This window comes from Thunnus thynnus, chromosome 21, assembly GCF_963924715.1.
Source record: "Thunnus thynnus chromosome 21, fThuThy2.1, whole genome shotgun sequence".
Taxonomy (NCBI): domain Eukaryota; kingdom Metazoa; phylum Chordata; class Actinopteri; order Scombriformes; family Scombridae; genus Thunnus; species Thunnus thynnus.
The window spans coordinates 10273664-10294270 of NC_089537.1; the positions used below are offsets into that span (position 1 = coordinate 10273664).

The window sequence follows — 20607 nt, forward strand, 5'->3', positions numbered from 1 at the left end:
CACACATAATTCAATTTGCACCGAACGAATGAGTGACGAGCTCTGTGATTTGTATTTTAAATCAACATTTTACAAGTGTAACCAAGTCGCTTCATATATGACAGACATTTAGAGACGAAAAAACTTTATTTTAAAGGAACTTTGATGATGACAAAATAACTGCAATTTCATAGTGTTGATTCAGAAAGGAGACACCAGCTTAATTTCTCTCTTCCGAGCAGCAGAAGTACTAATTAGAGGTCCTGCTTGTCTTCACCGCTGCGAAAAGACACTAAATTGTTAATACCTCTCATGACCTCTTTCTGCACGCTACTTCCTGATCTACACTCTGAGATCCAGCGAATCCGCTGTCACCATGGCAGCTGTGTCGTCACTGTTGTTATGGCGACGCTAGCACTGCTGCATTTGCCAATACTCATTCAGTCTCTCCCCTTCTCCATCCCCACATGCCCCCACCCTCCCCTCCCCTCCTCTCTCTCTCTCTCTCTCTCTCTCTCTCTCTCTCTCTTCCTTGCGCACAGCTCCCCTGCCCTCAGTGTTTATAAAGCTTATCCCTATATGGCCCGCAGTTTTAGAGAGCAGCTGTTAAGAGGCAGATGCTGTAAACAGCACAGTGAGCGTCTTTGTCAACACTGCCCCGTCAAAGCACACAGAGTGTCGTAATATAAACACTATTGTTCCCATCTGCAGTCTCGTGTGAGGGTTGGCGGTGCCGTCCTGCGTGTTGACGGAGAGAGAAAACATGCCTTCCAGTCAGTTTTTCAGGAACTTGGCAATAAAAAAGCCTATAGTGTCTCTGTCGGCTCTGCAGGGGAGCGGAGTCGACGGATCAGTCTGGTCCCAGCTCAGCTCGGGACTGAACCTCTGCAGGAGGCGCAGCTGCTCAGGTGATAGGCCGGCTCCCAGCATGCCTTCAGCACCGACGTGAGGCTCCTGCGGAAACAAGAGCTTTGGTGAGCTTTCTTTTACATCACCGGACGTATCTGTGAGTCTGCGTGTTTTTACCTGAGGCTGAAGCGTGAGGCAGGGGAAGGTATCGAGCGCCCAGGCTACCTGCTCCTCGTTCTCCGCCAGAGTCACCGTACAGGTGCTGTACACCAGGACTCCACCTTTCTTCAACAACCGCACCGCCTGCAAATCACAAACAATCTCTATAGATTTATGTGTTCAGCTCATAAATACATAAAGACATTTTATCGACTTGTCACATAACTCTGAGTCTGTCAACATGTGTTGTGCATGAGCGTTGACACATATCTTCCAAAATAAGAGCAGTCTCTTTCTTCAGCCTGCATACTGAATAACCTTGAGGAAACACTGGTGGACACTGATGGAGCACTGCATGTCACTGGGATAAATGATGTCCTCTGCATTGGACTCTAATCTCCCTCCAGTAATCCATCTGCTGGCCATACTTATAGCACAAAAATCCACCTTAAAACAGAGTCTATGTTTATGTATTTTTATATTAAGGAATATTAGAGCTGGACAGTCACAATACATGAAAAACTATAAACCATAGATGTTTTTTTCCCTCTTTTAGAGCTTTTTAACACCCAACTGAGTGTAAAATCATAGAAAACTGTCGCATATAAATACAAATATCAGCATCCAAGCATCAGTGGATCAGGTTTTAAAAAGTCACTTAATGATGAGTTATGTTTCTCTCAGTTATAGCTTTAAGTAAACTTCCCTGTTAACGAATCAAAGGAATAACTCCTGTAAATGTAATTTTGAGGTGGATTTTCCCTTTAGGACATGAATTAAAAGTTCTATAACACAGAGCAGTACAATAACAGCCCCATGCTGCCACCTAGTGACCAAAATGAGACACTACCACTCTGATGGTAGCAGAAAGACACTATATCGTGTTGTATCTTTGTGTGGTAAAACATACAGCATGGAATAACTTGCGCTGCAGCGGCTGGTACGAACAGATCTCCTTTAGGCTCCAGGTGCTCGCCATGTTGGGTCTCTGGCCGAGGCCGCTGCAGGGAGCGTCCAGCAGAACCCGGTCAAAACTCTCAGGGGGGAAGGGAGGTCCTGGAATAAAGAAGTGGCATCCATCTACTATGTCCTGGGTGTATTTATGGATAAATATTCATAGAGAGGAGCCGGTGTGGTGCTGTCACTCTGTACCTTCAGCTTCCTGGGCCGGGTCGCTGCTCACAGCCTGAGTGCTGTTGAAGCAATAAGCTTTGATGCAGCGCAAATGCAACATTTGGGCATTTTGACGAATGCGGTCAATCTTATTTCTGATCCTGTCCAGGGCCACGACCTCACCCTGTGAGACACAGAAAGTCATCAATAATACCAAAAAAAATCTGTTATATTTGCAGCTTCATAGGATATAATGTAGATTTCCTTGGATGAATTTTATCCTCATTAAATATGATAATATTGACCAGAAAAACATTAATGTAATTTAATACACCTGTGATTTTCCTGCAATGACATGCCCTAATACTGCTGTCAGTTGTGTGTGTTATACAGGTTTTGTGACTATATTTTGTGGTAGTTTAAGTGTCTTTTGTCCACCTGATTTACATGTATTTAAAGAGCAAACATATTCTAAACATCTTACCATAACTCCATAAAGCAACACCACAAACTGTTAGGCGGGGCTATTATTTTCATTATCAATTAATCTGTCGATTATTTTCTTGATTAATCGACTAGTTGTTTGGTCTTTACAATTTTCCAAAGCTATTTACTGTCACAGAAGACTAAAGAAACCAGAAAATATTCACATTTAAGAAGCTGGAACCAGAGACTTCAATATTTTTTCTTAAAAAATGACTCAAAGCGATTAATTGATTATCAAAATAGTTGGAGATTCATTTTCTGTCGATTGACTATCATTACAGCTCTACTGTCAAGACATTTTAAGTTTCAGAGACGTAGTGTTTAATGCAGGACTTTTCTACTGGATTCAATTTCAATTCATAGCAGATTTTGATTTTTCAGTTACACTTTGCTTCATAGATTAGTTGTTTGGTCTGTAAAATGGTGAAAAATGTCAATCATTGTTTCCTAAAGTTCAAGAACCAACCGAAAATGTTTTGTAAAATATATTAAATCTACTGTCACAGAGGACTAAAGAAAACAGGAAATATTCACATTTAAGAAGTTGAAACCAGAACAGTTTTGCATTTTTTTCTTTAAAAACAAGGAATCGATTATCAAAATAGTTGGATTCAATTCATTTTCTGTTGATCGACTAATCAATGAATCAACTAATTGTTGCAGCTCTAATCATCTATTCAACTCAAACAGTCCAAATCAGAAAATCAGGTTAAATTCACAACTATCGGATTGAATTACAGCAGATTTCATTCACTTTTGCTGTTTGTCAAACTAAATAAATGCCTGTAACTAGATAGTTTGATTGATAGTTTAATTACATTACAGTTAACAATGAGCATGAATTCGGGATTTACGAGGAAATCTTCAAACCCTGAATATTCACTGTGGTCCCTGTAGCAGTTGACACCTGCAGCTTGACTGTTCATTAACTCTGCAGAGGTTGTACCTGATCTCCCATGAGTGCAGCGATGTGGCAGGTCTTCCCTCCAGGTGCAGCACACATATCCAGGATCCGTTCTCCAGGACGAGGCCCGAGCACGTGTCCCACGACCACAGAGGGAAGGTTCTGACGTGTGTGTAGATTACTCACATGTTAGTTTATGACTGGCCGTCATTCACAAGGGACTGTTGCTTCGCTTAATCAAATCCAACAAAGGCTTAATTTATCAGCTAACCAAATCATCATTCTGACACTAATAGATATAATACTCTAGCGTACATTTTTATAGAAGAATTACCTGTAGGAACACCAGGCTGGGTAGAACGCCATCAAATGAGGGACTCTGATAAAGTGGCTCAGTCATACGGACACCTATACCTCTAAAACAACAGAAAACAGCGACTGAGTCATTCTCCTTTTTGAATTTTACATGTTCAGTGTTTGACCAGTTTGCAATATTTATACAACAAAAGAGTCAGACTCTACTTGACAGGTTCATCAGTGCGGAAGATGCTGGAGCGGTCCATTTCAGCAACTCCATTTCCCACAAACACTCTCTTCCCCTGGAAGCCCAAAGCCCCACGGGTGCACTTTCCCTCCAGGTCAGAGAGCACCGAGATGACATCACCAGCCTTCATGTCTGAGAACAAAAATTACACTTCGATACTTGGAGAAAAGAAACAAATATATACTTTAATTTGTTTTACACACATGCAGCACCAGTCTAAAGATTGGACACATGTTTTCATTCAAGGGAAAATGGAAGATGTGTCTAAACTTTTGTCTGTATATATTTGACTCTTACATTTGGGGCTGGCAACAATCCCCGGGGCGAACACATGAGCGCCTCTCAGTACAGCAGTCCCACACTGAGCACCGACCACCACCTCTGAGCTGAGCTGCTTCACAGGTCTGGGAACAGAAGGGAAAAGACAGTCACATGCAAAAAAACTATAAATACTAAATGCTGCAAGGACTATTCACTATTCATATCATTTTCATTAATGTCTAACTCCAGTCATCAATTAGTCATTTGGTCTATAAAATGTCAGAAAATTGTGAAAAATGTCGATCAAAGCCCAAGATGCAACCTGAGATGTCTGATTCCAGCCTCTAAAATGTGAATATTTTCTGGTTTCTTTAGTCTTCTGTGACAGTAAACTGAATATCTTTGAGTTTTGGACTGTTGGTTGGAACAAAACAAGACATTTCAGGTTGCATGTTGGACTTTGAGAAACATTGATCGACATTTTTCACCATTTTCTGACATTTCATGGACCAAACAACTAATCGATTAATCAAGAAAATGATAAACAGATTAACTGATAATGAAAATAATTGTTAGTTGCAGCCCTAAAATGGTTAATTTTCTGTGAATCAACTAATCAATTAATTGACTAACTGTTGCAGGTTTAATCATCTACTCAAACAGTCCAAAACAGAGCAGAGCAAGAAATATTTGCTGTGTCTGTATTTTTTTCTGCTGTTTGGGTGAAAAACACTTGAAATCACATCTAAAACGGTGCAAGCTACTGGAAACCATAAACCAACTTTCTTCATAGTCATTCCTGTGCACTGAATGCGTCAGTGTTTTTTTCTGTAGTCATTCCATGTGGGTTTGGCCTTACGTAACTCCAGCTCAGCGGTCGGACTGATACTGCAATTTTATGCTATTTCTGTGTGGACTTCATATGCACATTCACATTTGTCTGACTTTGTTCTAGCGTTCCTTGCATACCTCGGGCCGTCAACAGGAAGGAGCAGCACATCTGGAATGCGCGGGTGTGGAAGAATCTGAAGGGAGACCTCCTCTGATGATGAGCTGCACATCTGCTGCTTCAACAACAACAACAACAAACCTCTGTATGATTATAGCTGCATCGACCACAGACGCCACTGTGGGGCACCAGCATGCATAAACAAACAAAGTCCTAAAATATATCCATTTTCTCGCTCCGTCTTTTATTCCTGCTGCAAGACAAAGGCTCACCTTCTTAAGCTCTTCCCCTAACTCATGTCGGATCTCTTCCAGGGGGGCGAGATGAGTGCTGGCCCGTACACAAGTGTATGAAGGGGGGTGCGAAAGGCATGTTAGCAGCTTCTGGAAACGACATTCTGCCTCCTGATGGCCCACTGCAGCCAACAGCTGAACGCAACAAAGAGCAAAATGAAGGGAAAGACCAAAAAAGAAGAAATTGACTGGTTCCAATAATCACCAAACAGCTTTTTTTTGCCAGTTCAATCAAATTCTAAAACAGTTTCAGCGTTTTAAATGTAGCAAATAACCTGAAGCAGCTTCTAATATTAAAATAATAACTTTCACCTGAACTAACATCATTAAACAAAATGAATATTAACAGTTTCCAGTGTTGTAGCAACCATTAAGGACATAAACGTGAGTTTTTTTAAGGCTGATTCTGGTATTTCTTTGTTGCAATGTTCTCAATATGACTGAAAGAGCATTTAGACTGATGTGTGGGGAGATAAAGTTTACTGAAAATATAATAAACAGTTAAATTAAAGTATAAAATGTAAGGTATAAATATTAATATCACGTTAACATTTTTGATGGAAAGTCAAAGGTTTCTTAAGTTCAGAATCAGAATTTCTGAAATCCAACATATTTTAATAAAGGAGATCCCGTTATCTATATAATATATATAATATATATAATATGTATCTATATTTTTATAATCGACTAATTATTTAGCAAAAATTTCACTGGTTCCAGCTGCTCAAATGTGACTATTTGTTTCTTTTTTTTATGTCATATATGATAACAAACTGATTATTTTGGGGGTTTGGGATTTTTGGTCGAATAAAACACAACTTGTGAATATGTTAACTTAGGTTTTTGTAAATTTCGATGAACAGTTTTCACTTTTTTCTGAAGTTGATAGACAAAACGATTCATTGATTAATCAGGAAAATAATCCACAGATTAACTGATAATAAAAATCATCCTTAGTTGCATTGCTAGTTATCTCTTCCATTGAAAACGGAGTAGATGTCTTTGTATAACAGGGGTTTTTTTCCAGAGGAGAGAAATTCAACATTTTGCTTTCAAGAAACACATTAATTTAGCCCTAAAACTATTGATTAACCTGTTGATTATTTAGTCGCTTGGTGTATAAAATGTCAGAAAATTCTGAAAAATGTTGATCATTGTTTCCCAAAGATGTCTTTGTTTTGTCCTGACCAACAGTCCACAAATCAAAGATATTAAATTTACTGACAGAAGACTAAAGAAACCAGAAAATATTCACATTTAAAAAGCTGAAACCAGAGAAGTTTATAATTTTTCCTAGAAAAAAAATGTTAATGTTAATTTTCTTCCAGTTGACTAATCCAATAATCGACTTCTCATTGCAGCTCTACATCAGTTCCTACCTCCTTGTTCAAGAAGACACTCTTAAGATAATCAGTGACTTCTGGCCTCAGAGATATTCTTGGGAAAATGGACATTTCTTCTGCTCTTAACAAGACTTTTACCTGCACAATAAAAAAAATCCAATCAATAACAGAAAACATATCTACTAATGACAGTGATAGAAAGTAACTCAAGTACTGTACTTAAGTTCAGTTTTGAGGTACTTGTACTTTACTTGATTATTTCCATTTGATTCTACTTTATACTTCCACTCCACTACATTTCAGAGGGAAATATTGTACTTTCTACTCCACTACATTAATTTGACAACTTTAGTTACTTTCAGATGAAGATTTGACACAATGGATAATATAACAAGCTTTTAAAATACAACACATTGTTAAAGATGTTTCCAACCTTTTTGGCTTTTAACGTCTTACAAAAAGCAGTGTGTAGTCGGGGTCACATTTCAGATGTCTATGAGTTGTTAACAGCTCCACCAAATAGTGATTTTTCCCTCTAAACCTCTCACATGGTTTCATTTCAATAAATGTTCAAATGATCCAATATTTCACCAAAAATCAAAGATTAGAGAAAAAGACTGAAAAACAGATTTGTGTATCAGAACTTTGTTTTTTCTTCTTTCCTCTCCCATTAATCATCTCACGACCCCTCAGATTTATCTGGTGACCCTTTTGGAAGGGCACGACCCCCAGGTTGGGAACCACTAGACTAAAATAGCTAACTATGTATAAAGTGTATAAAGTAGTTGAAACTAGCTCCACCTCCAGCAGCTACAACAGTAACATGCTGCTCTAACACTGATGCGTCAGTATTAATAATCTAATGATGTCATATATAATAATACATCAGTCAGAGGGACAAAACACTACTTTTACTGCAATACTTTAACTAAATCAAGCTGATAATACTTAGTAGGATTGTTCATGCAGGACTTTTACTTGTAATGAGTATTTTTACATTGCTCTATTGGTACTTTTACTAGGATCTGAATGCTTCTTCCACCACCGAATAATGACAGTCAGCTGCAGTAAATATTTGACAGATGTAGTTTTCTCGTTTGTTGAGTGGTTGAGGTTGAAAAACTCTTCCGCACTCTGGTAGTTAATTACTGACACATCTTTAAGAGTGAACACTGTGGTTTATTAACGCAGTAATAAAACAGACACTGCAGTTTTTATTTAAATGTATCCTGTTAATTCTTCTCTTTACGTCCGTCTCTTATTGGCAAAATCTGAATTAAAGGCAACAAATATGAGATATTTAAATAAGAAAGTCGATTCGTGATAAGCACTTGAGGTGGTGGCTGCTCCCAACATTAGATAATGTCTTATAACAGACTTATTTTATGTAAATACAGGTCATATGTATAATCTGAAAGCTTTATCACTCGTATTACTTTAACCAGACAACCTTATTCAACACGTCTGCTCCCAATATTCATATTTAATAAGTGGTGAATTAAAGTTATAGTCTATTATAAGTGAAACGGCAGCTTTGATGATATTTCAATAGTTTTGAGGTACTCACGTTGTGTGCAGGGATGTTTTGACACGCCCGTGCTGCAAGTTCCGTACACGTCACTGCGTATTGGTCACGTGACACTAGTTGGATTTATGAATTGAAGTAATGCAGCCTGTTGATTTTCCACAGCTGCAGACCATTTGTTCCCCTGTTGTATTTCATACTGGGATGGCGTTGTGGGAAATATTCCTTAGAGGAAAGTCTGGATTTTATCCTTCAAATATCTTCTTGCTAATAAACGTGAGAGAAAACTTTCAGACTGCTCCATAAATTCTACCCATGCAGTTAAATCATTTCTTTTTAAATACAAGAAGGACATTGATACCTGTTGTGTCTTTTGTGAAACCAGCGATGAAACACCTGTGCATCTGTTCTGGTCTTGTATCCACAATGTGAAATTTTGGTTTTGGATGTTCTCAACTTTACTCAAATGTATTTTTTCAATTGCTTTTTTTTCTTTTAAAGGTGTTTTCCAAAAAATGTTAAAGCTATAAAAACTATTTACAACACTCCTGAAAGATGTGTGTTGATATATATTTATTTTAAATCTATTTTTTTCATTAACCTTATTAATATATGCTTCTCCCTTTCCTGTTTTTGTTTTCTTGTGTGTATTATTGATGATCTGTTATTGATTAATCTGTTGTTGATGTCATCTCTGTGTCACCTGGTTATATATATATATATATATATATATATATATATATATATATATATATATATATATATATATATATATAAACAATTTGAACAGCACTTTTAAAAAAATTACACAAACTTAATTAATTTCTAATTTTGTTATTATTAATGAGATGAGATGAGAATTAATAATATAACAATCAAATCAATGTTAAATATAAGGACCACAGGGTTGTTTGACAAGGATAAATGAGTTAATCAATCTTTTTTGACTGTTTTATTTATTTATCTATTTGTTTTTGTGTATGTGTGTAGATATGTACAGATGTGTGTGTATATGTGTGTGTGTATGCATGTATATGTATATATGTATGTGTGTATATGTATATGCATCATAATACTATCTTGTTTTTTCTTTTCTTTCTTTTCACTTTATTTTATTTTTTCACTATAAAATATATAAATATTGAAAGCATGCTGTAAGTATGAATGCTCACATATGATATGTAAATCGACATAAAATGCACTCCTTCAATATAGTATAAAAAAGAATATTACATAACTAATAATAAAAGCAAAATACCCATGAAAATTTATTGAGCACATATAAAAACGATTTGCATGATGAAAAAATCAAGATACTATTTGTAACCAAATATTATTCAAATGACCCAACATTTCTGCTCCACATGACTGCACTATTTACTGATGGGTTATGAGATATATATTTACAAGTTCTCCCTTTTCAAAAGCCTTGCCTCACTCTTTAAAATATAAAATCTCAGACATCTCAGCTTGAGAATAATTTTAAAAAGAGGAGGAGAAATTGCATTATCTTATCATCACTTTTTCCATGTGATTCAAATATTCAATGTATCTTTTTAATAAGATACTACAAACAACGACAAAAAAAACTTGGGATTTGGGGTAGATTTTGAACATTTTTATTTATGTATGTGAAATTTGCCTAATAATAAAACTAAATGAGTCATATTTTTGTGAGACTTAAATTTATATCTTAAACCATGTCTGGAGGAGATCTTTAAACTAAAAAGAAAAGAAAAGAAAAGAAAACGCCAACGGATAACACGTCGTGACGCCATCACGTAACCGGAAGATAACTGAATAGTTGGGGTCGCTTTTTTCCCCGAGACACCAGCAGCAGCAGCTAACGGGCAGAAGAGAAGGAGCGGAGTCAACACTGTGCTGCCTCTCCTGTTTATACGATTTGCGGAGGCTTTAAAACCCCCTGAGGCACTCGATAAGAAGTCATCACACACATATGTTGCCTTAAAGCATCTTTTAACCTCGCGTTAGTCGCGTTTTAGATGTTACCGGGTCGCATGGAGTCGGTGTTGAAAAGGTCGGTGAGGTGTTTTGCGGACAAGAGATCATCCAGCTAATGTTAGCTAGCCGCAGCCAGCCGCGGACTGCACGGTGAGGACCTGACGGTGCTGCTGCCCACTCTACGGACGGACGGACATCGGTATCAGCTTGAACAATGGGCCTCATATTCGCCAAACTGTGGAGCTTCTTTTGTAATCAAGGTGGGTGTCGGTGAAATTGTTACCTCCCGCTAGCCGCTCAACCGAGGATAATGTGAACTGTTAGCATAAAGTGAGCAGCAAGACCCATAATAACAGATAAGCTAACTACATATCTCTGACTCTCATCTGAACCGCCTTTGTCTTAACTTGCAAGCCGAAATAACCACTCAAACTATGAGCTAGTTATTTATCCTCATCGATGGATGGTGAGCTAGTACAGCTCTAATAGTTAACACGTTTGTCAGTTTATTAAAGGGCAGTTTCACAATTTTTCAGGTCTGTCTGAAAACAACAATAACCAGGTGCTCAAATGAACACTGGAATATATTTCTCCTGCCATAATCATTCCTCCTGTTCATACTGGTCATCAGAAGATCCCTTCATAATGCACTTACAATGTAAGTGGACAAAATCCACAGTCCTCCTTCTGTGCAACAATGTATTTAAAAGTTTATCTGAAGCTAATATGATACTTCAGTTGTCCAAATGAGTCAAATCAAATAGTTATCTTTCAACATTAGAGTCTTTTCAGTCCTAAAGTCCCTCATTTTGTAACTATATTTCCACCACAGCTCAACAGGAAACACTAAGAGGGAATTTGTTGCTAAAAAGACTGTAAATGTGGCAGATATCCACTTGATATGACTAACTCAGACTGCTGAAGCCTCATATAAGCTTCAGATAAACTTTAAAATACATTTTTGCACACAATGACTGTGTGGACATACTGTGGATTTTGGCCCCCATCACTTACATTAAAACCACATTTGAAGGAGATCTTTTCATAGCCAGCATGAACAGGAGGAATGATTACAGCGAGGGAAAACCTCTTTCACTGTTCATATGTGCACCTGATTGTTGTTTTAAGACAGACTTGAAAGGTTGTGAACTGATCCTTTTCAACAGCATGATTATCTTAATTATCTTAAGTCACAGTAAGTTAGCGGTTAAGCCTGCAAGAGCGTATTCATCGAGCTGTCAATCAGCTTTACCTTTCAGGACACCTCATGTTACATAACTTTTCCTTGACTTTCAAGAAAGCTGTTTAATGTAAATACTCTGATCCAGACTCTCTCTTTCTGCTGCATCAGCAATAATTTTACAGGCTTAAAGGGCACTCAGAAAACTGCAAAGCGGTTGAGCCAAGTTGAGCGTGAAGCAGTATAGATTTATGAATATAAATTTCTTTTTATGCAAACAGAATGACAGTAGGGCTACAGCTAACGATTATTTTCATTATCTATAAATCTGCTGATTACTGTCTCGATTCATCGATTAGTTGTTTGGTTCAGAAAATGTCGATCAGTGTTTCCTGACATCCTTTGTTTTGTTTTTTCTTGACCAACGGTCCGCAACCCGAAGATATTCAGTTTACTGTCATAGAAGACTAAAGAAATAAGAAAATATTCACATTCGAGAAGCTGGAATCAGAGAATTTGGACTTTTTTTCTTGAAAAATGACTCAGAATAGTTAATCGACTAATCGTTGCAGCTCTAAATGACATATTTACTTGCAGCTTTATTGAGTAACATATTTTTATATGACTCACGTACAAATAATGAGTCAGTTGTTGCTCAGTTAAACATTTATAAAGCCAAAAGATGTGTTAAATGAAGTATCCACTTGATATTCAGAGAGGATGATGAAGCTGAGGTTAAAGAAGGTGACAAACAACCTAGATAATCCCGTTCTGTTACCGTAACCCACCCGTATACCCTGCACATCTTTCACTCATGTTTCATCATCATGCTGTGAAATATTACAAAAAAAAATATTGTTTTCTGATTTCAAGCTGCAAGTAAAGGGGTTCACAAATTCTCTCCAACAGAGAGGGTTTGTTTTTCTAAAGAACATCGAATCCTCTCTAATTAAATGTAAAGTATCCAGCCACGTTTTTATAATTGGGACGTAGTTTTCTTCAAGTGAGTGAGTATTATTTTTTCCTGCAATAAGGGAAAAGGTAAGATAGCGTTTCTGCCAGGTCCAGAGGATAACATGACATAGACAGAGTCCTACATCCATTCCTTAATTCTGGATTACACTGTTCCCAGTGTCGGATTTCACTCACTTAAAGAGATTACCTGCAAAGTCTGAGTAAAATCAATGGACAGAAGAGTAGTAGCTGATTGTGTGTAATCAACACGCTGTAATTAGATTATTAGAAAGCTACCTAATCAGACCAGAAGCACTGGTTTTTGGGGGGATGGCAGCTTGAGTGTGTCATGATGTTATGTTTATTGCTTTTGTCTATTCTGAAATAAAATTCTTGCTACAGAAAACTGAGTATAAAAGCCCCGAGGTGCAGTTCAGAGACACGCACCAAGGCTTCGACGTCAAAGCTTGTCTCATGCAGCCAGTATTAAATTTGCATTTTATCACTGACTGACAATTACTGTGACCGTTTCAACTGCACAAGAAGCACATTACTGTTTTTAGAATTGCCGGACAAAGGAAGAAATAGTGAAGTATTCTGATGAGATTACGAATGTTTGGCAATCCAGCTGAATAAATCATTAACTACTAATACTGCCATGTAGTTGTTTTCAGCAACATAATAAACTTCAAAGCTGTCTGACTCATCGCATATTAGATTTGCTGTTAAAAAAAAAACATTTTTGTCTTCTCTGTTTCCATGAAATGATTATATGTTTGTCATAAAAGAACATAGTTTTGAAATTCTGCCTTGATGATCGCTGAATGAAACCAGCTGGCAACATGTTTAGTCTTGCTGGCAATTTAGGATCGTTGCAGGGTAGCTGCTCTGTATGGAAGCAATAGACACGCAACATCCTCCAAAACCCAGTATGGTGTACCAAGACTGTCAGAATTAGGAGCCCTCTGACCAGACTTCCTTCCTGCGTGACAGCCAGAGGCCTCAGAAGGTCGGAAAAGTCAAAGCACTAAAGTGGGATATTTTAGCATCTACGTGTCAACTCCGATTCTGCCTTTTAGTGTGTCTGCAGTCAAAGCCTTTACTGTTACAAACTGTGCTCGCTGGGTTTATGAATGACCAGAAGTCACTGTAGCTTGAGGAAGGAAATAAGTTTAACGTCTTTATGATTCTGAATCGGCAGCAGTGAACACCAGGAATGCATTGTACGGACTGAAACCAGACGTACGTCTTGCCACATGTCGTTTCACAGTGTGAGTTCATGAACTGTATTTGTTTTTGCAGAGCACAAGGTGATAATCGTTGGACTTGACAACGCAGGGAAAACCACTATACTCTACCAATTGTAAGTTTTTACTGTCACATTTACATTTACAGCCGGAATCTACCGAGTCGTCTTTGTGTCTTTTAATTAACCCTTTCATTCCCTTTTTCATCAAGTCTGATGAACGAGGTGGTTCACACGTCTCCCACCATCGGAAGCAACGTCGAAGAAATAGTGGTGAAGAACACTCACTTTCTGATGTGGGATATAGGAGGGCAGGAGTCTCTCAGGTCCTCCTGGAACACCTACTACTCTAATACAGAGGTGAGAAATACAAGCAACACAATCTAACACTATGAGTACACTTTTACGCTCTACTAGCAACACAATCAAACACTCGGAGTACACTTTAACGCTTTACTACTCCCTGGCAGATGAAGGGGGGGGGGGGGCAGAAGTATTGTCCAGCAGCCGTTTTCTTCCCGAGTGTGGCAGCTGGTGTGTTTGTTCAGAGCACAGACGGCAGTAGGGGCCGCCCAAAGTCAAAGGTCAGCTTTTCACAAAGGGGCCTGTCTGAAAAGCGGAGCGAGGGGTCAGCCTTTGCAATATTTCGGAGAAGGGAGAGAGAAAAGTGGAACGGGAGAGTTGAGGCATATGAGACCTCCAGAGAGAAACACGATTGTACTTCAGCACCAAATTTTAACAAGACACTTTTTCCTGTAGTTTCTCAGGCAGCATCCTTCACCCATTCACACCTCTTTTGACACACAAACCCCCGTGCACGTCATCGGACATTCAGCTGCAGTACAAGGCCACTGTTGTTTACACAATACCAGGCAAGCCTGAACATAATGTGTCCAAAATAAAAAGGTTGCTGTTCTTCAGCCCTTTTGATTACAGTCATAACCCTGGTCCCAATTGAAAAGTAATTTTACAACCAAAAAGTCAGAGTGAGTAGAAGTGATCCTGAACCAAAGTAACAGAAGATAAAGTGTCACAGGGGTTGGATCTGTATCTTTTGGATGATCAAATAAATTCAATCATTTAGTCACCGAGCATGTCACTGCTGATGTTTGTATCAATTACTAGATGGTGAGAAAATTAGTCAGCAACTAGTTCAATAATTGATTAATCATTTAAGTCACTTTTCAAGTAAAAATATCAAATAATTGCATGTTCGCGTCTCTCAGATGTAAGGACGTGCTCCCTTCTTGTTGCACGTTATACATTGAAGACGTGAACTTGGGCTTTAGAAAATTGTGATGGCCTTTTTTCACTTTTTTCTGGTGTCAGTAATAATAGCAAATAATGAAAATAATCATTAGTTACAGCCTTATATATTTTCAGCAGCACTAAAAGTGCAATGTTGATATTTGGTATTTGATGGATGTTTTTTGCTGCATCATATATGGAAACTTTAATGCAATAAATGATACTGATATAACATCCAAGCATCTTTGTAGTGTATTTATGGCTCAGAGAGAGCTAGAAACCATAAATATTTATTACAATAGACTTGCTATAAGAGTTACTAGGAGCCCTACCGTTTCTATAGTAACTTGTGTTCACCCTTTCATTCCCAAGCCGAGCATTGTCAAAACTCTGTGGCTGTAAGCCGGGTCACAGTCAGGTTGAATAACGCGTGTCGACCCGTTGGCTCGTATTGCAAAACGCGTCTTCTTCCCAGGTCGTTGTCATGGTTTGATTGGTGTCTCTCACATCTGTCCTAAATTAACGTGCCTTTGGTCTTTTGTCATACAGATCGCTCTCTCGTATTCAAACGGGGCTATTAGCATAGCTGTCACCAGCGCCCTTTTGTGAGGCCCTTGGCCCGGAAATACCCACCCGCTGTGTCGCATTGCATTGCTGTAAATGTCCTTTTTAAAAAAAAAAAAAAAGCGGTTGCTCTGTGTGATTTTTGCCTCCTTCTCTGCAGTTTGTCATTCTGGTGGTGGACAGCACAGACAGAGAGAGGCTGGCCATCTCTAAAGAGGAGCTCTACAGGATGTTGGCTCATGAGGTAAAACACTCATCTTTGTATGACCATAAGGAAACATTACACACAACTGACTGTTTTTATAATGGGCATTGATTTTCCGCTAAGGTTAGCCCTTTCCACCCGGCTCCATTGTTTAGAGCTTGTGGTTCAAAAGGTGACAGAGAGCTGCGTTATGGTTTCATTGTTCTCTACGCTCCTCCTCTGACTCCCCCTCAGGACCTGCGAAAAGCAGCTGTGTTGATATTTGCCAATAAGCAGGATATGAAGGACTGTATGTCTGCAGCGGAGATCTCCAAATACCTCACCCTGAGCTCCATCAAAGACCACCCCTGGCACATACAGTCCTGCTGCGCACTTACAGGAGAAGGGTAAGAGACTTCTGTGGATACTATAGATTCTGTGGCAGGCGGCGGGGCACACAGAGTGACACGATCAGCAGAGTTTTAATTAATTCAAGCATTAGACATTGATTAAATTCCATCAAGATGCCGACGCTGTCCGACCGCCAAACAGAGCGTGAGTCACAGTGAGTGTACAGATGGTTTTTAATTGATTCTTCTCAAGGAAGCAGATTATAATTAATACCATGTTCCTCATGCAAGACATCGATCAATGAGAGGAATAACAAAACAAAAACAGAGTCGCATGCGTGCAGTGTGTGACTGCTCGTCGTGTCAGAGTTTGTGTCGGATGAAGAATACCAAATGATTGGAGCTGCAACGATTAGTCGACAAACAAAAAAATCTTGTTGCGAACTGTTTTATAACCAATTAATGGTTTCATGTATTTTTTTGAGGAAATTTTCTGGTACCAGCGTCTCAAATGAATATAACGTAATATAAATGTCTTCTATGATAGTAAACTGATTATCTTTGGGTTGTGGACTGTTGTTCGGGACAAAACAAGACATTTGAGGACGTCATCTCGGCCTTTGGGAAACAGTGATTGTTCAATTTCTTACATTTTATAGACAGCACATCTAATCGATTAATTAAGAAAATAATTGACAGGTTAATAGATAATGAAAAGAAGCGTTGGTTGGTATTTGTGACTGACTTCCAGAGCTTCAAAAAGTTTTGCAGCTAAATTATTGACTGAAGTGATACAGATGTACATAAATATGTTAACAAGAGAAGAGACGAACTGAGAGAAACACATACTAGAAAGACATGATCACAAGTAAGGGAACATTTCCACTGAACATGAAGTGATAAGGTAATGAAAGTAATATTTCTCTTATCACATTACACTGCAACTCATATGAAATGTATAATGTAATGTTATGCAAATATCAACAAAGTTAAAACACAAGTCCACAGTGAATGCTGGGCCTACACTACACCAATGAGATGCAACTAATGATGATTTTCATTATGATTAATCTGCTAGTTATTTTCTTGTTTTGTCAAAAATGTCAATAAGACATTGGAAAAATGGCCATTATAATTTCCCACAGCCTTCTTTTTCTTTTTTTTTTTGTCCGACCAATAGTCCAAAACCCAAAAGTATTCGGTTTCCTATCATGTATGACAAAGAAAAGCAACACATTCTCACATTTGAGAGGCAGAAACCAGCAAGAGTTTGGTATTTTTGCTTTAAAAACAGACAAAAACAAAATATCATGATATCAAATTATCATGTAATATATGCGAATATCAAAATACTTGCAGATTATCTTTCTGTCAATCGACTACTACAATCGACTTGCACAACACCTTTTATTAGTTATTTTACTGTAACATATTGCACAATAATTTGAGTATTATATATTAAAAATAAGAACAACACATAAGCTTCTTGGACTTTTTTTTTTACATGCATATGAGACTGAAACAATAACATCAGTGACGTGTGGTGAGTTTGAAGAGCTGCTATGACTTCTGTAAACCACCAGATGTCACTGTGTCCTCTGAGTTTAAAGCCCCAAAGCTTCATAAGGCTTCATCTGCACATCAGGAGGACATCATGCTTTCACAATAATTATAACACACAGTTGTTGTCATTAAGTTCACGTCATTGAAACATATCTTTCCTCCACTTTGTTTTTTTTTCAGCTTATGCCAAGGTCTTGAGTGGATGACCTCCAGGGCCGGACTCAGATAGCCCTTCCTCCGCCGTCGATGGCCTCACTACCTGCACCACCCACACGGTGGCACAACAGCTTATTGGCTTATTGTTACTTTTTATTTTTTTAAATGACAAAGTTGGACTTTGACCTCTGCAGACGGCGCAGGAACAGGAGCACTGACGCTCGGCTCTTCCACCCACAGCGGAGCCAGTTCTCCTCCCCCAAATCACGGACGAGACCGTGACCAGAACTGATTAAAACCGACCTGGTTATGGAACGTCACTACTACAGTAAAGGAGAAGAAGAAGAAAATAAATTTCAGTGAGACTCATTTTACAGTTCGTCCGAGTGCGAGGCAGGGCTGCACTGGACACTGATCATTATCACTACATACATATCATGTTACATTTCACCGTATCGTACCAGAGTGTGCCATAAACGTCACTTGGATGCCCAGTTTGGGGAAAATATGGTGCAGCTTGATGATTTTTTGTTTGTTTTTGTCTCTATATAAGTTCATGTACAGGTACAATTTTGACAGGACAAGCAAAGGGATTGCAAGCAGTATTGTAAAAACTGGTTTTTGATGGGAATGGTGGCACAAAAGTTCTGTTCGAGTTTTGCAAAACAATGTCATGATTTAATTTTTACGTTCTCAATCTTCGCACAGCTATGGACATCTGTTACATTATGTCTTCAGTTTCATAAGCTACATCATTGGTGGTTACTCTCACACTAGGAGTTATCGGTGCCGTATTAAAATGTGGTCAAACGTGAAATCTCCCTCCCTTCTTAACTTCGAGCCCGTACTTGCACGTTAATTGAGCCAAAATGGTGTAGATTCAGAGTGTTGGCATGCAAATGTTTCCTTAAACCTTGACCTTCTTGAACAAACTCAGCCATTCATCCATTCAGTTTTGCAAAGCGCTAATTGGCTGCGACACCATTTCAAGTACAAAGCTCAGTTTTAATAACAGTATTTTAAATTGAGACACTATATTTTGTCAATGATGCTTTATGAGTTTTATTTAATTTTATTCTTTTATATTTTTTTTTTTGCTTTTATAGACTTGTCAGACAGTGCTTAAAGGCAAGTTAGCATCTAGCTCTGTTTTGTATTAACAGATGATAATTGGTGCTGTGCGAGTGCGTGTGGCCGACTGCATCCTAATATAAAGATTTTGTTAATTTTCTGCAGCCATTTTGGCGCATATTCCTCTTTAAACGGTTTGTACTTTTAAAACAAAGGGATCAGAATAAGCCAGCATGAAGCAAAACCCTTGAGGCAGCATCAGAGCTCTTGTCGGACTTGAACGGCACCAAGGGGGTCAGGATCCCCCTGTACTAAATGTGCCACTACATATATATCTCCTCAACCACTTGGACTGAGTTTCCGATGGTTTAGTAGCATTAAGATGATCTTAACTCAATATTTTGGCCGTCATATAGGTACAATACTTGATCCTCAGCCTTAACCATGCTGTTCTGAGTGTCTGGAGGACTTTGTGTGTATGAATCTGACATTCTGCTCATGATTTTTTTTTTTTTTTTTTTTACCCTTTTTTCCCCTTTTTGATGATCAGGTTTGGTATAGATCTATGCACGTGTCACTTTGAAACCTCGTGTACCTCCTGCAAGTTCCTCAGCGGCCAAAACGGGTGCGAGGATGAAAAGGAGGTGCATGAGTTTCACTGTTGAATCAACAAGGTGATGAAAAGGTGTCCATCTCAGTCAGGGAGTGCCTCTGGGTCTCTAGAATATGTGTTGTGGGACAAAGTGTTTTACATGAACAGGGAAAAGGGTTGAACTTTTGAAGCATTAAGGTTCAAGTTTACAGCTTTTACCTTGATCTCACAAAGCAAGGGAAGTGATCATATTCTCAGTGTGGTGACGTGTAGTCTGGGTCATGTACTGTAACACACTTTTCATCTTCATTAAAAGTTTGTTTTGAACTCTGAGCCTGTGTTCTTCTTTTTGTTTACTTTGTGGTTATTACTGGCCAAAAGGTTGCAGTTTATATTGAAAGTCAAAGTCCCTCTCCACTCAAAAATATGTTTTTCTTCTTGTTCCTACAGTTGGATGTCAAAGACTATTTTATGTCTTAATACATATCTGGAGATTTATAGCAGTTCAAGTCCAGTTAATAACCTTAAATGGTACAAAGTACACAGAGAGGTAAAAAAACAAAGTTTAGGTGACCAAAAACTGAAAAAATAATGTAAATTTTAGTTATCAAAAAGGGGTTTTTCAGGGATCAAGTAAGGGGTTATCAAATCAGCTTTTCTGCTGCAATGGATGGAAATTGAGCCTTGAAAGTTGATGCAAACTATTCCTACAACTTTTGTTGACGACTTACTCTGTTTGTATAAAGGCGTGGAGGAGGAAGCGCGATGGTCTGGGGCTCTTTTGCTGGATCCAGAGTTGGTGACTTGCACCCTGGAACAAAAGAGCTATCACAGTAGAGCTGCAACCACCATCTTTTTATCGCCAACTATTGGATTAACTGCCAAGTATTTTGATAATTGATGAATTGTTTGGAGTCATTTTTTAAGAAAAAGATTCTCTTATTTGAGCTTCTCAAATTATATTTTATATTTAAATAATATTTCCTGGTTTCTTTAGTCCTCTGACAGTGAACTGAATATCTTTGTGTTGTGGACAAAGAAGACACTTGATGTTATCTTGGGCTTTGGGAAGCAGTGATTTAGATTTTTCACCATTTTCTGGCATTTTATGGACCAAACAACTAATCGATTA

General features: G+C 38.3%; 2 protein-coding genes across 5 annotated transcripts; one reads left to right on the forward strand and one right to left on the reverse strand.

Moving 5' to 3' along the window:
• Positions 1-107: 107 nt before the first annotated feature.
• On the reverse strand, positions 108-8523 carry nsun6 (NOP2/Sun RNA methyltransferase 6). 4 transcript variants are annotated; one of them, XM_067577676.1, is made up of 12 exons: positions 8448-8523; positions 6917-7018; positions 5517-5672; positions 5265-5356; positions 4332-4438; positions 4013-4166; positions 3825-3906; positions 3533-3652; positions 2140-2284; positions 1898-2043; positions 1006-1131; positions 108-933 (listed from the first exon to the last, which is right to left on the reverse strand). In XM_067577676.1, exons 2-12 carry the CDS (start codon positions 6989-6991, stop codon positions 754-756), a joined length of 1383 nt encoding a protein of 460 aa, XP_067433777.1. In that variant the 5' UTR covers positions 6992-7018; positions 8448-8523; the 3' UTR covers positions 108-753. The 4 variants fall into 4 exon arrangements, with proteins under 4 accessions (XP_067433777.1, XP_067433776.1, XP_067433774.1 ...); XM_067577675.1 differs by having other exon boundaries at positions 5265-5359; XM_067577673.1 differs by having other exon boundaries at positions 5265-5362.
• A 1684-nt stretch (positions 8524-10207) lies between these two features.
• arl8 (ADP-ribosylation factor-like 8) lies at positions 10208-19808 on the forward strand. Its single transcript, XM_067578690.1, has 6 exons — positions 10208-10627; positions 13804-13864; positions 13960-14107; positions 15720-15803; positions 15999-16150; positions 17837-19808. The coding sequence occupies exons 1-6, from the start codon at positions 10582-10584 to the stop codon at positions 17883-17885; spliced, it is 540 nt and encodes a 179-aa protein (XP_067434791.1). The 5' UTR covers positions 10208-10581; the 3' UTR covers positions 17886-19808.
• The last annotated feature ends 799 nt before the right edge of the window (positions 19809-20607 follow it).